General features: G+C 41.1%; 1 protein-coding gene across 2 annotated transcripts in view; it reads left to right on the forward strand.

Moving 5' to 3' along the window:
• dab1b (DAB adaptor protein 1b) overlaps positions 1-13,217 on the forward strand; it is a 71,292-nt gene that overhangs the window by 37,817 nt on the left and 20,258 nt on the right. For both annotated transcript variants that reach the window (XM_084731688.1, XM_084731687.1), the window contains exons 3-6: positions 1,599-1,738; positions 6,539-6,637; positions 10,259-10,390; positions 12,413-12,532. In XM_084731688.1, the coding sequence (XP_084587814.1) occupies positions 1,599-1,738; positions 6,539-6,637; positions 10,259-10,390; positions 12,413-12,532 (491 nt within the window). The remainder of the gene's footprint in view (positions 1-1,598; positions 1,739-6,538; positions 6,638-10,258; positions 10,391-12,412; positions 12,533-13,217) is intronic.

Consider the following 13,217-nt stretch of genomic DNA (forward strand, 5'->3'; position numbering starts at 1 on the left):
CACCCGAGCTCTTGTGTGTGTGGTTGTCCCACACTGCCCTGCATCAGGGTTCAACACTGAGGTGCCGGAAATGATGTTCTGAGTCTAGATTTGGATTATTAACCGTAATATCATAACAATCCAAAATGGACTGGTCACGAGCTGTGAGATTGTGACGTGTGAATGATATATACTCCCGTAAACCAGACACTCATCATCCACGGAGCCCTCTATCATCACAACATTGTGATTTAAAAGTGCCTTAGAATTGATGAATATGAATTTAAGGAGTGTCAATCAGACATCAGATTTGCTGAAAAGAAATAACAGATAAAGCCCAATTTGTAATTAATGCCCAACATACACAAAAGGAAACATATAAAAAGGATATCAACAATATCATTGTCCATTACAGTGTTTCACCATGAACATCACAGCATGCCAATTCAGTAGACATTGCCAAACCCTAATGCCATGGAGTACTACACTACCCACAACCCCTAAGTCTAATAGCAACATCTTTAATTAGTGGAGCTCGCTGTTCCTGTGGAAATGTTTACTGCTGGCAGGCTAGTTAACTAGGTAGTTAACATTAGCTGACATTAGCTAACAGTCATAAATACAATAAACTAAACCATGGATCTTCAACCCCTAGTGGGCACTCAGAGTTTCTACAGATAGCTGTTTTTTCAGCAATTCAAATACATCTGAAAATACACATTAACAATAATCCAACATGTTACTTGCAAAAATAAATCAGTGTATTCATAAAGAAAATCCAAAACATTTAATTTGCACAACCTTGACAAAAGCTAGCTAACCTATTAAGTCACTGTGTAGCACCTATCAATAAACTGGTTAGCTACTTATTAGTGCAACATGTGGGTCGATTAGCTGTGAGTGTAGCCTATATACACTGTTGTGAGCCACAAGAATTGTTTGAAACCACCAACCTGACCTGAAAAATGTAGCCAAGTCTTCCTCAATCTTAACTAAATGTATGACATAAGTTAAATTTAAATTAAATTATTATGTACACAGTCTTGTCCTTTTGACTTTTTTCCATTTTCCAATCTTTTTGGTTCCTTTTTTGATAAAATGTTTATGGTCACTATTCATCTGATAGTTGGTTGGGTTAGTTTCAGGCTTTATATAAGGATTTTCAAATTAATAAATGGAGTGAATGAATGAACCAGAGCTGTTCAAAAAGTGGGCGGTCACTGTTGAGCTCTATCACTGATGGTCGAGTGTTCCCGTTCTTTTCTCATTTGGTCCACTGCCTTTACCCAACTTCATTTTCAATTTCAATTTCAAGTTCAATTTTCTTTCAATCTTGCTCACTGCTGCTAATTTGCTATTCATTCTGCATTTCCTATTCCATAAATATTTATACAGAGGCCAGCTCACACACACACACACACACACACACACACACACACACACACACACACACACACACACACACACAGCAGCAGCAGCATCTATACCTCAAGCAGGGCATGATGCTAAAGTTGTAGGATTCAGTTGAGCTCACCCATCCTTGTTTCCTGTAATCACTCTCTTTCATTTTCTCCTCCTTATTTCCTGTCCTCTCTTTTTCTCTCCGTCTCTCCCTGCAGGTCAGGACCGCAGTGAGGCGGGGCTTATTAAGCGTTTCCGTGGAGATGGCGTGCGCTACAAGGCCAAGCTGATCGGGATTGATGAGGTGACAGCGGCGCGTGGGGACAAGCTGTGCCAGGACTCAATGATGAAGCTGAAGGTGCAGACTTATGTGTGTTTGTAAATGTGTGTGTGTGTGTGTGTGTGTGTGTGTGTGTGTGTGGTTGGGGGGGGGGGGCATCATTGAGCCTCTTCAGTCATCTCAGTCAGATTTGGAGAATACATGCTCGGGCATGTCTGTATTGTCTATTGAATGAGTCATGGGAGCTGTCTTGTCCTGTATATGACTCACTGAAGCCTTGTAAAGAACTGACCAGACGGAACAAATAAAAGTCCAACCTTATTATTCCGTATTCTTTGTCATGTACAAAAGGCTACTGTAAGGTTGGTTTTCTATCTTTCGCAAAATGGGAGCAGCTTTGTACTTTATTCTCCTTCTAATAGGTGTCTGTATTTTTAGTTTTGCTCAAAGCTCTACATTTATTCATACAGATTTTTGACCTTCGAGGCAAACTGGGTTCCTACTCTGTGAAGCTTAAAGCAGTATGTCACTAAGTAGGAAATTTTCACTTTTCAGCGTGTGACTGTATTGTATGTCTTCTCATGTCAGTCAAAGCCTTCTATTTTTACAACAGAGACCATGATGTTATACTTGTAGCACATATGCAAACTGTGATAATGTGACCCAGATAATATTTTAGCCAGTGCGTCTATACAGAATGTTGTAAAAGTAAATTAGGTCAAATTCAGCCCTACAGTAAGTGACAAAGTTGGTTAGCTCCATGGTCCGGTTGAAAGTGCTGTCACCAGCTAATTTTTTAATGTTTTTAGCTGACGTCAATATGAGCTTGATGGCTACACGTTATATCATGCTAGAAGACAAAGCTAAAGCTATGTCCCTGGTAAAAAGAAAAAAAAAGGGCTTTGTTCATGTTTTCCACATAAACTTGGACCGTGGACTAATGTGTTCAGCAAACGTCAAGCTACTCTATCTGAGATAAAGACTTTGGCTGGGGCTCATTATTCTGAATCCCCAGTAGCCTGAAAATGTCCCACTGGACAGAAAACCTATTTGTCCGACAGCCCATTTTCCCAAAAACAAATACCCATTGCTCTGCATCCCCACTGCTTCAAAATTAACACTGACTCCAATGTCCACTAACTAGTATCAAACATGTTTGATTTTATCAGAACAGCCAAGATGACAAAAAGACTGGAAGAATATTTATTATGGTTATATTTAAAGACAATATTGTCAGTCAGTCATAAATGCTCAGTATCAGACTTCTGTCCTTAAACACCACTGGTGCAACCCTGTTGCTAAGACACTGCCATAACCTTTGATTTGAACATGGTTTATAAGGCAGGAGATAACTTAACCTCCACCCTCGTTAGATTCCACTTCAGTTCGTGGCGATACCAACATTACCACACAAGAGTTGACATTTCTGGAAAATTAAAAGAACTTCTAGATTTTGACAAGTCGTGCAAATCATAAAAAAGTAAAGTACTATATTATTTGGTGAGTTAGTAGATCCACTGTGATCTGTACATTAGACTGCACGTAATGACAGAAGAATGTAGAAATTACACTCTTTTTAAGACATCTTAAGACTTTTCGTCTGTTTTGTAACAGAATGGTTCATTAACTGTGAACATTTTCAGAGTGTACTTGTACTTCTTTACACCAAGAGAAGATAAAAATTGAAGTGTTGCTATTTTCAGTGTATTATGCAATGGTTTTACCAGTCTGGGTGACTTAAGGTCAAATTGGGCTGTGTGTGGCCCGTGAACTAAAGTGAGTTTGAAATCCCTGGCATAAGGCCAGAAAGATAGTCTATTAAGGGTAAAATCCCTGCTGATTCAGCAGCATGGACAGGGCTGGCAGTCACTGAACTACAGAGAGGGTGCGTAATTTTGGAGCAATTGGCCGTCAGAGCAGTGTGCATTTGTTTTTGGGATAATGGGCTGGCAGACAAAGGAGTTATGTTCCAATGGTATGTTTTTCTGACTGTTGGGGTTTAAGTATAATAAGCTGTCAGGACACTGGGTAGTCCTGTTGTGCCTATTTACTGTTGCTAGGTTAGAAATGAACAGTTGCTGTTCAGGGGAGGGTTTAGCAAATGGTCAATTATCAATTTAAGTGACATATTACTCAGAAATAGCATGCTTTCTCTTCTCAAAAGTTTGTTCTGTACCCTCTTAAATGGCAATTGTGTTTACTGGCTCTGAAGTAAAAGGCAGGCAATACTTATCGCTCTCTTTGTTCAGGAAAAAAGCGGCACGTAAGCATCTTTGCAGCACTGTAGGTGGCTACGGGATAAATCCTTCTCCAAAAGGGGACGTATATGCATGGCTTTTTAAGTATCTTCTCACAGACTTTGCAGGAGCTTAAATGTGTGGGAAGGCCCATGAGAAGAGCAGTATAGCCAGAAGGCAAAGCCTCTCATCACCCATATCCATTCTAAGCGATATGTCCAATAAAACAACTTTTTCCCTGCCTCGATCTGACATTTCAGCAGTGCCCTCCATGTGACTCCAGTAGTTACCAGCCACCAGCCAGTTACAGTCAATGGAGCAGTCGATACAGACCTGCTATTATCTGGACAGGGGATAGAGGAGGGGACGGGGTCTCTATTGAGCTGCCTCTTGCTGCCTTGAGGACTAATCCACCAAATGGAGAAGCCGATGGCTGATTGACAACATCCATCGACTCTCCCGCCCGCCTGCCCGCCTGCCTCACTCTCACTTACTTCATCTCTTTCTTATCCCTGTTGCTTGTTCTGGTCTTTATCCTCCTCTCTTTACTCTTTCTGTCTTTGTACTCCTTTTATCCCTCCAGTGCCTCTTTTTCTCATAAGAATATACATTTATATATACATTTATATATGAAGATGGATGGATATTTTTTTCCATCTTCCTGCAGAAGCAGAGCTTGATGGTGATTAATGCAAGACCAGTAATTGACCCTTCCTAAGTCTGCACCCCATTTGGAAGATGGTTAAAAGATGTTGCGGGGGGGCCTACGAAAGCAACTAATGCTGCCTTCGTGTTTGGCGTGTACACAATTAGAGTGCACATGAACACCCCTCTCTTGTGGCATTCACAACCACATAAGTGGCATGTACACGACTCGCAAAGTCATGTATATGACTTGCCATGTTGTAACCATGTTAACCAAGTCCAGGATTTCAATTTGAAGGCACAAATATGGTCTCAAGTGAGCAAAAATTTTCAATTGGATAGCAAAGTAGCTAGCTAACGACTGATGAAGATTATCTATCTAGTTGAGAAGGTGTTATATGGTGTTATTTTCTTCCAAGTCCCGCCCTACTGTGCTGTGATTGGCTGGGAGTGCAAGTGTAGCTATTTGCAGTTGACTTTATTTAGATTTAGTTGACTTCTCGTTTTCAGTTTTCAGCTCTAATCTGGTTAGATTTAGGCACAAAAACTGCTTGGGTTGAGTTTTGGAAAAGATAATGGTTTATGGTTAGAATACACCCTTTCCACAGCATTAGAAATGGCTTTCTGTCAATTACATCACATCACACATTGCATCATCAGGACAACAGATACAAGTCAATCACAGCACAGTAGCAGTAGTAGCAGCCAATTACAGCACAGTAGGCAGGGACTGATGGAACAGTCTTGGGGGGAAAACAACGCCTCTGTCTACGTCTTCACAGACTACAAGATACACACAGTTTGTTACAGGACACACCCCTTCAATAACATCCTGGATTGATGCAGGTATTTGAGTGCAAAGCTCAGTCTTTTCCCTAATCCTACCCAAGTTGTTTTTGTGCCTAAACTTCACTGTGTAGTTTTGTTGGCTAAATGTAGCCTAACTGGGGTGTGAGTCTTAGTGTGTCCAGGGCGTCCTGTAGGACTGCAGATAGACCTACCTGAGCTAGTTAACTAGTGTTTTGCTGACATTAGCCAGCTTAAGATGTGACTTTCTGTCGCTTTTTTAAAAACTTTTTGGGTTTTTTTTTCAACATAGAGCCCACAGTAAACAGGAAAGGAGAAAGTTGACTGAGGTTTCGTAAGAGGCAGGGGATTTACAAAGGGTCAGTTGTGTTATTAAATATTAGCTAAGCTTTAAAAGACAGACTCTGAGGTGGAGGGTAGTTGATGTACAGTGGATGTCGACCACTTGTCGACGTCACTGAGCCTGCAGTTTTGTCAGACGTGTTCAGCACAGCAGGGAGCCGGGTCTTTCTTCTCCTCTTATCTCCACTCCTCCCTTCTCTTCTTCTCTCTTGTATTCTCTCTTGCAGGCTTTGTTCTATGAAAGACATGTCAAGCATACAGGTCGCATCAAATTGAGCACGGTGGAAATGTTAATTGTTTTCTTTATTAGAGCTGAGAATATGAGAAAAAGAGAGCTGTCGAGATCCATGGGAAAAACGCACTTCAAAGGCTGGATTGGTTGTTCAGTCAGCACTATGTGAAGTTGAGCGAGCCGGTCGGTCAGCAGCGCGCGATCCATTCTGTCAGCAAATCTCACCTTATTGTTGTTAGCTCGCACTTGTGTATGTCACGTTGAAGTGCAGTAGACCTACTTTAAGGAGAGGGAGAGAAAAAAGGTGCTTTAGAAAAAAGAAAAAAAAGGAGGCCGCAATAATAATAAGACTCGCTGCACAAGGCGATGTGTGAATTCCTCTGAGAGTGAAGCGTCAAGAAAAGGCACATGAAAGAACATTCTGTCCTATCACACCTTATGTAACTCCTGTCACCCTACCCCCCAATCTTTTCCTATGAATCTCCCCCTCAATCTCTCCCCCCATCTCCCACTGTCACACTCACCTGAGTCGGAAGAGAAGAAGGCTCACTTGTCTTTCACGCTGAGCTCATATCCTTTCATCTCCTCATGTCGTTTGCCTTTAATCTCCTGCAGGGAATGGCTTCCTCGGCACGTTCCAAAGGGGAGCACAAGCAGAGAGTCTTCTTGACGGTCTCTTTCGGCGGGATCAAGATTTACTGTGAAAGATCAGGGGTGAGTAGCATGTCAGCGAGCGGGCCCTGTGGCAGAGCTGCACCGCCAGGCCTCTGCCAGCTGCTGTACTGTGAACCTACAGTATAGGACATCCAGAGGGCAGACGCTCGCTCGCACGGTTCAGTTCACAGCGGCTGCCAGGGCCGCCATCTTGTAAGCCTGGCTGGCACGGTTGACATATTAGTTCAACTGCAATACCTGCACAGAGGGAGGATGATTCACAGTAAAAAAATAAACTATTTGTTTTAAAGGCACAGTTCACCCTCAGTCAAAAATACAGATTTTCCTCTGGTCTGTAGAGCTGTCTATCCATCTAGATTGTTTTGGTGTGAGTTGCAGAGTTTTTGAGATATCGGCCATTGAGATGTTTGCCTTCACTCAAATATAATTGGACAAAATGGCACTCTGCTATTTCAAAAATTTGAAAAGCTCACGAGCAATGTCTCTTTCCAGAAATCATGACCCATTTACTCAGACCTTGTTGTGAGCCATTTCATGTAGGAACGTCTTTCTGTCAAGTGGGAAAAAAATAGCTCTGATAGATTCTACTGCAGAAAGAAAGTAGTTTCTAGTCCAATTATATTTAAGAGACTTAAAAAAGTTAGTGCACAGACTGCTGTAAAATATTATGTTTGAAAAGACAAGTTTAGGTAATTTTGCAATGATTCAAAACAAATGAACATTTCTAGTCAAATAAACTTGATATTAATTCAGTTGTTGAAGTCTGCACAGTACGTTAATTTAACTCATAATTTCAGGTCAAAAAAACTTAAAGTTAGCAGAGTTCAACGTTCTTATATAAATAGAAATTTTCAGTTCAATTGACTTGAATAAATAAAACTTGTATATTTGTGTTGAGTTACTAAGAAAATATTAATTGATTCCGCTAAATTCCTGTATGATTTTTACAGTGTTCACGAGGTTACGCTGAGATGAAATGTGTCATTTTCATCACTGCTTTTGCAAAAGTCCAAATTCTGCTCCAATTATCACGCAAAAAGAAGCAATAACAAGCTTTCCACAGGACAGTTTGCCCTTTGGATCATAAAAATTGAACTTGACAGCATTAAATTACAGGTCTTGCATTTGATATTTGACCCTGAGTACCGTGGTTTAACACATACCACAGTCAGATTAGGAGTATGCTGCAGGACCTACTTAAGATCACTCAGGCCCTGTCTGCCTGCTAATGTAGCACAGTGAGCAATGTTATGGTGATGTTATGAGACGGGCTGTTTCCGCCTCCATCCTGGCTTTCATCCCCCTGGCGGACTCAGAGGCCTGCTGTTCCATTACAGGATGATCGAGGGGCTCGGCTCTCCCCCGTCCTGGGGCGTAGTGTTGGCTAGATAGGCCCACTCTGCTCATCAGCGCTAACCGATAATTAGCACTCAGTTCCACCCCTTAATGATCATTGCCGCTAATGCTAATTACACCACGGCTCCACCTCAGCTGTCGTTAGCGCTAAACTGATAATTATGCAACAGCGTTTGTCCCGTGGCTGCCGACCCCCACCCCAACGCCAAACGTCTATTCCCAAAAAAACACCCATCTTTGATAATATCTCTTTCTAATATGACTGGTGGTGGTAAGGGGTGGTGGTGGTGGTGGTGGTGGTGGTGGTGGCGTGTCTTTCGCCCGTAATGAAAAAGCACATTAAGCCTCCTGCCCGCCGCCACCAACCAGCTCACCAGCTTTTGACAAGCTCATTTGTTGTTTTGGAAATCATGCCCCTAATGCTCTTCATTTTATTTACTGATTACTGGCAGTAAATAACACTCCACACTTAATATCCCTCTTGAGTTATTATGGTGGAAATGGGGATCACTCCAGCGCAGGCAGCGTCAGCGAGCATTTAGATGGAAATACTTTATGTAAAGCTGACATGATTCTCTGCTGAATTGAGCAGACTAGTCATATTAGTTTTGTATTTTACATTAATCTGAGGCGTTACCAGCGACGCTCCCCACTGAATATCAGCTAATATTCAAATGAAAGCTCCTCCCCAGTGCCTAAGCTTATCTCTGCTAATAGTGGAGCGGCAGGTGGGTGTGCCTGAGTGACAGCTGAATTGCTCTCAGTGTGTATTTATGGGAGTGTGTCTGTGTTTTGTGAGCTTTTTTTGGGGTGTCTATTGTCTGCTAAGTGTTTCAGAGCTGCCTATTATAAATAGAGTGAATAATTCATACAGTAGATAGATTTTGAAGACTGGATTGTCTACTGAATTTGGCATTTCTGAACCACCGAATTCACAGCCTCTCAAATCCTGCTGATATCAAAGCTGGGCATAAATGAAGAAAATCTGGCATCCAATCTGGCACAAATAAACAAAACATACTGGATTACAAATTTTATAGTAACTATAGTATCCAGCACTGTGTGATAGAGATTTGAACAGCCTTTCTCCTCCCTCTGTCACTTTTAGGTTCACTCTGTGCTCACTCTGTGCTGGCTGGTTGCATTTGGCTCAACAATATGCAAAGATATTTAAAGTAGGTTTGACCTACTTTTCCAGCCAACACAGTGTACAGTACATGTACTTGTAAAACATTATATAAAACAGGCAGACTTTCAAATTAAGCACGACATGTTTTTTTCCCCCCATCTTTAAGGAGAGCAACACATACAGTGGATTATAGGGTGGTAGTGAATATTCTACTAATTATTCCTTCAATTTGTCAATATGGAGGAAAGAAGACACGTCTCGTAAAATTAACAATTAATTGGTTTTCTTTATTGAAGAATCTATATTTTTACATTTAAGGCTCCAATTGTGACTTGCACCACCTGATATTTTGCTTTCTGGGGTATTTTATCACTTTGAGAGGTGTGTGTGACTATCATGATGCTCAGGCTTTCCCAAACTGACTGTAGCTTTTTATTTTCTGTGGTCAATTTTTTGCCTTCATCTGAACCAGCTATTATAGTGATTTATGTTAAATGTTAATGTTAACACTGCCTTGTGTTGGTCTGGAGGCAGAGTTTGCGCTAGTTTCAGTTTAAACTGATCCCAAAACCTCCTGTCATTTTCTTTGGTCTCTTCTCTTCGTCAAATCTCATCTTCTTCATGTTACATATCCAGAGTGTGAGCTTGTTGTGTGACAGTACACTATGTATCTGTGTGAAACATAGTATAATTGAGCTGTATAGTTAAATAGATAAAACAATGATTTAAGTGCTTCCACGATTAATCAGTTACTTGTTTATTAAATTCATTGCCAACTATTTTGATAACCTATTAATTGGGTTGAGTCATTTTTAAGAAAAAAAAAAGGTCAAAATTCTCTGATTTTAGCTTTGTAAATGTGAATATTTTCTGGTTTCATTGTTCCTCTGTGACAGTAAAATAGATATTTCTGGATTGTGGGCAATAAACACAGTTGAGGACGTCATCTTGGGCTTTGGGAAACAGATTTTTTATCATTTTCTGACATTTTGTAGACCAAACAACTAATCAAATACTCATGAAAATAATTGACAGATTAATCGACTATGAAAATAATAATTTTTTGCAGCCCTAAATGATTTTGAGGAATCGTTTCAGCCCTAGCAGATTCTTTCAGTCTGTTTCACATGATCCACACGACCACTCCTGTAACACTTTACATCTTGGCTGCGTAGGTGCTCCTGCATCACCACTCAGTCCATGAGATCAGCTACATCGCCAAGGACACCAGGGACCACCGAGCCTTCGGCTATGTCTGTGGGAAGGAGGGCCACCACAGGTTTGTGGCCATCAAGACGGCACAGTCGGTAAGTGTTTTTCCACCCTGCTAGAGCTGTTTTTTAAAAAACTCACCTAAAATAATCTCTGTAAATCATCACTCATGACCCACCAGAGGTGTGTGGTGGTGTCTGTGTCTGGCCTCTGCCTGTATTTTCTTATTGTTCATATTTTGCTGTGTTCAGAGCGTTTCTGAGTGTCAGGTCGCGAGGTCGAGACTCTATAGTAACGTAGTGGCCAGTGGCTGTTTCCATCTTTGTCCCCTGCTCTCTGACTGTGAGAGTTACAGACAGAGATACACACACATACACACACGCACACACACACACAGGCAGAGCAGACTGAGGATCTTGGCAGCCGTTTTCACATAGAATTCCACATTGTGGGGAGGTGTGGGTGTGTTTATTTGTGCCTTAGAGCATAACCACTGTGAAAAAAATTGAAAATAACATTTTATTCCTTTGATTTGCTGCTTTGTTCTTGCTATCGCTGGTCCCTCACTTCATTCACTCTCTGGTATGTTGGTAGGAGGGGCCAGCTTCACAAACGTTACTGCATTGTCTATCTTAAAACTAATGCAGGCCAGTAGAAGTCAAGTCTCAAGTCTTTTATAGCAGTTCTAAACCAAGTCACGAGACTGTGTTTGTGTTTTTGCTTTCAAGTGAAGCAGTTAAGGAGTCAAGTCTGTATTTTTAAGTTTGACTCATACCCAGGTCTCACATGTCCAGTGTACAGATGTGCACTATTTTGTTCAATCACAAATCTGCAAATACTGCTCAAGAGCTCTTGTGAAGAATTGTAGAATACACAAACAGTGGCTTTACTGGTAAGGAAAAAACTGTGATGTGAATTGTAGGTCAGTTCAGTAACATAGAAATAAACTGTGATGCAGGGAACTGCCTTAAGTTCATTTTACTGGAGAGCCCTGAGTTTCAGCAGCGGCCTACTTTTTCCAATCTAAGAAACAAACCCGTGTGAAGGTCAGGTGTTTTTACAACAACGTGACACTAGTTTACCAGATATATGCTTAGATACTGACTTAATTTTCTATTTGAGTTTTTGATTGAGTATGAGTCATCACTCTCCACTCTCTGCTGAGCCTTGTGGGTAGTGACGAGGTCAGGGCCAGTTCATTATTACATAAAGACAGACACATTATATACTGGTGTCTGTATTATTCATCAGGATAATTGTACAGTGATAAAATTAGCAGATAATGTGGCTCTGATCTGACTTTTAACCGACAATGAGACCATTATAGAGCTGCAGTTGACCTCGTCCATAACTGGTGTTTGGATAATTAATACATTTTAAACACAAAGAAAACTAAAGAAATGATAAAATTATGAACAAAATAGACCTAACCATTGAATGTATACTGGAGTACAAGTACCTCTGCACTGTTATTGACAGCAAACTGAGGACACACCAACAACATCTCTACAGTTTAAGGAGACTTTGATGCTTTACTGTAGACAGAACTATTCTGACGCTGTGTTACAAAGACCTTCATTTAGATAATGCTGACATTTTGTCTTCAGTGTTGGTGGGGCATGAATATGCACTTTTATCTTCAGTGTGAGGGAATTTTCTGCCCAAGATGCTGACTAAAAGAGGCATCACATCCTTTGTCCAACACAGCATTCAGCTGCTCAACAAACTCTGATCACATGGTCTGAACTTGGCACCTTCTTGACTTAGACTTGATGTCCCTTATTGATTTTCCAAAGTTATGTTATCCTTTTTTATGAGGATAACACACTGAGTCTTAAATTTAGACTTTGTGACCTCAGAATTCTGTTAAGGTTTAACTTATTTTTCAAAAAAATCTTTTTCTTCTTCCACATCTTTTGGATTTCCCATTGCCTACACATGTTCATCTTCCACGCTCACGGCTCTTCATTGACCTGGATCTCATTGCTGTACTCACTTCTCTGCACCTCTATTTTTCTTTGTTCATTTCCTCTCCTTTCCCTGCATCTCTCTCCTTACATCCACTCCTTAAATTTCCACATCCTCTTCTTCCTCTTCTCCCCACATCTCTCATCCAGGCGGAGCCTCTCATCATCGACCTGCGCGACCTCTTCACGCTCATCTACGACATTAAGCAGCGGGAGGAGATGGAGAAGAAGGCCCAGAAGGACAAGCAGTGTGAGCAGGCAGTCTACCAGGTAGGACGCTCAGAGCACATTTCTGCCTTTTTCCTCAGTTTCATTTCCCATTCAGAGGCGAGATCACACATTTTAACTCAGCCAGCAATTCATTCACACAACAGAAATCCTAACACGTCCAAGCTTCCTTTGAAGTGCACTGCAGACTGTGTTTGTCTGCACCATTGAGTCCTGAGTGTTGAAGATTTAAATAGAGTGGAAATACAACAGGTTTAGATGTGTTCTTCTAGTGTCAGGTATGTGTGACAGGATGCGTTGGTGTTTCTGTGATATACCAAATCACTGTGTCATTAAAGGGATAGTTGAGATTTTTTGAAGTAGGGTTGTGTGATGTACTTATCCACAGTCAGTGTATTGCCTACAGTAGACGGCGGTCAGCTTGCCCCCAGTTTGTAGAAGCAGCAGGAGTACTGATGTAGGAGGCTAAGCAATGTACTGCTGTGGACAGGATCAGCATCAAAACATATTATAACATAACAAGATTAAATGGTGAAAATATTCTAAATATAATGTCCACTTAAACTGATATAAACTTTTTTAGGTGGCTAAGGGCCTGTGTCCACATTAGATGTTTTTTTTCTGAGCACGCCCTTTGTTCCCAACTAGCAGAGAACGTCTGCAGAAAAGGTGCTGTTCGCGGCATCTTTCTTCTTTGTACAGCCGCTCTGAGCACTTCTAGTTGAAA

The sequence above is a fragment of the Lutjanus erythropterus genome, chromosome 12 (genome assembly GCF_056507025.1).
Source record: "Lutjanus erythropterus isolate fLutEry1 chromosome 12, fLutEry1.hap2, whole genome shotgun sequence".
In the NCBI taxonomy this organism is placed as follows: Eukaryota; Metazoa; Chordata; class Actinopteri; order Lutjaniformes; family Lutjanidae; genus Lutjanus; species Lutjanus erythropterus.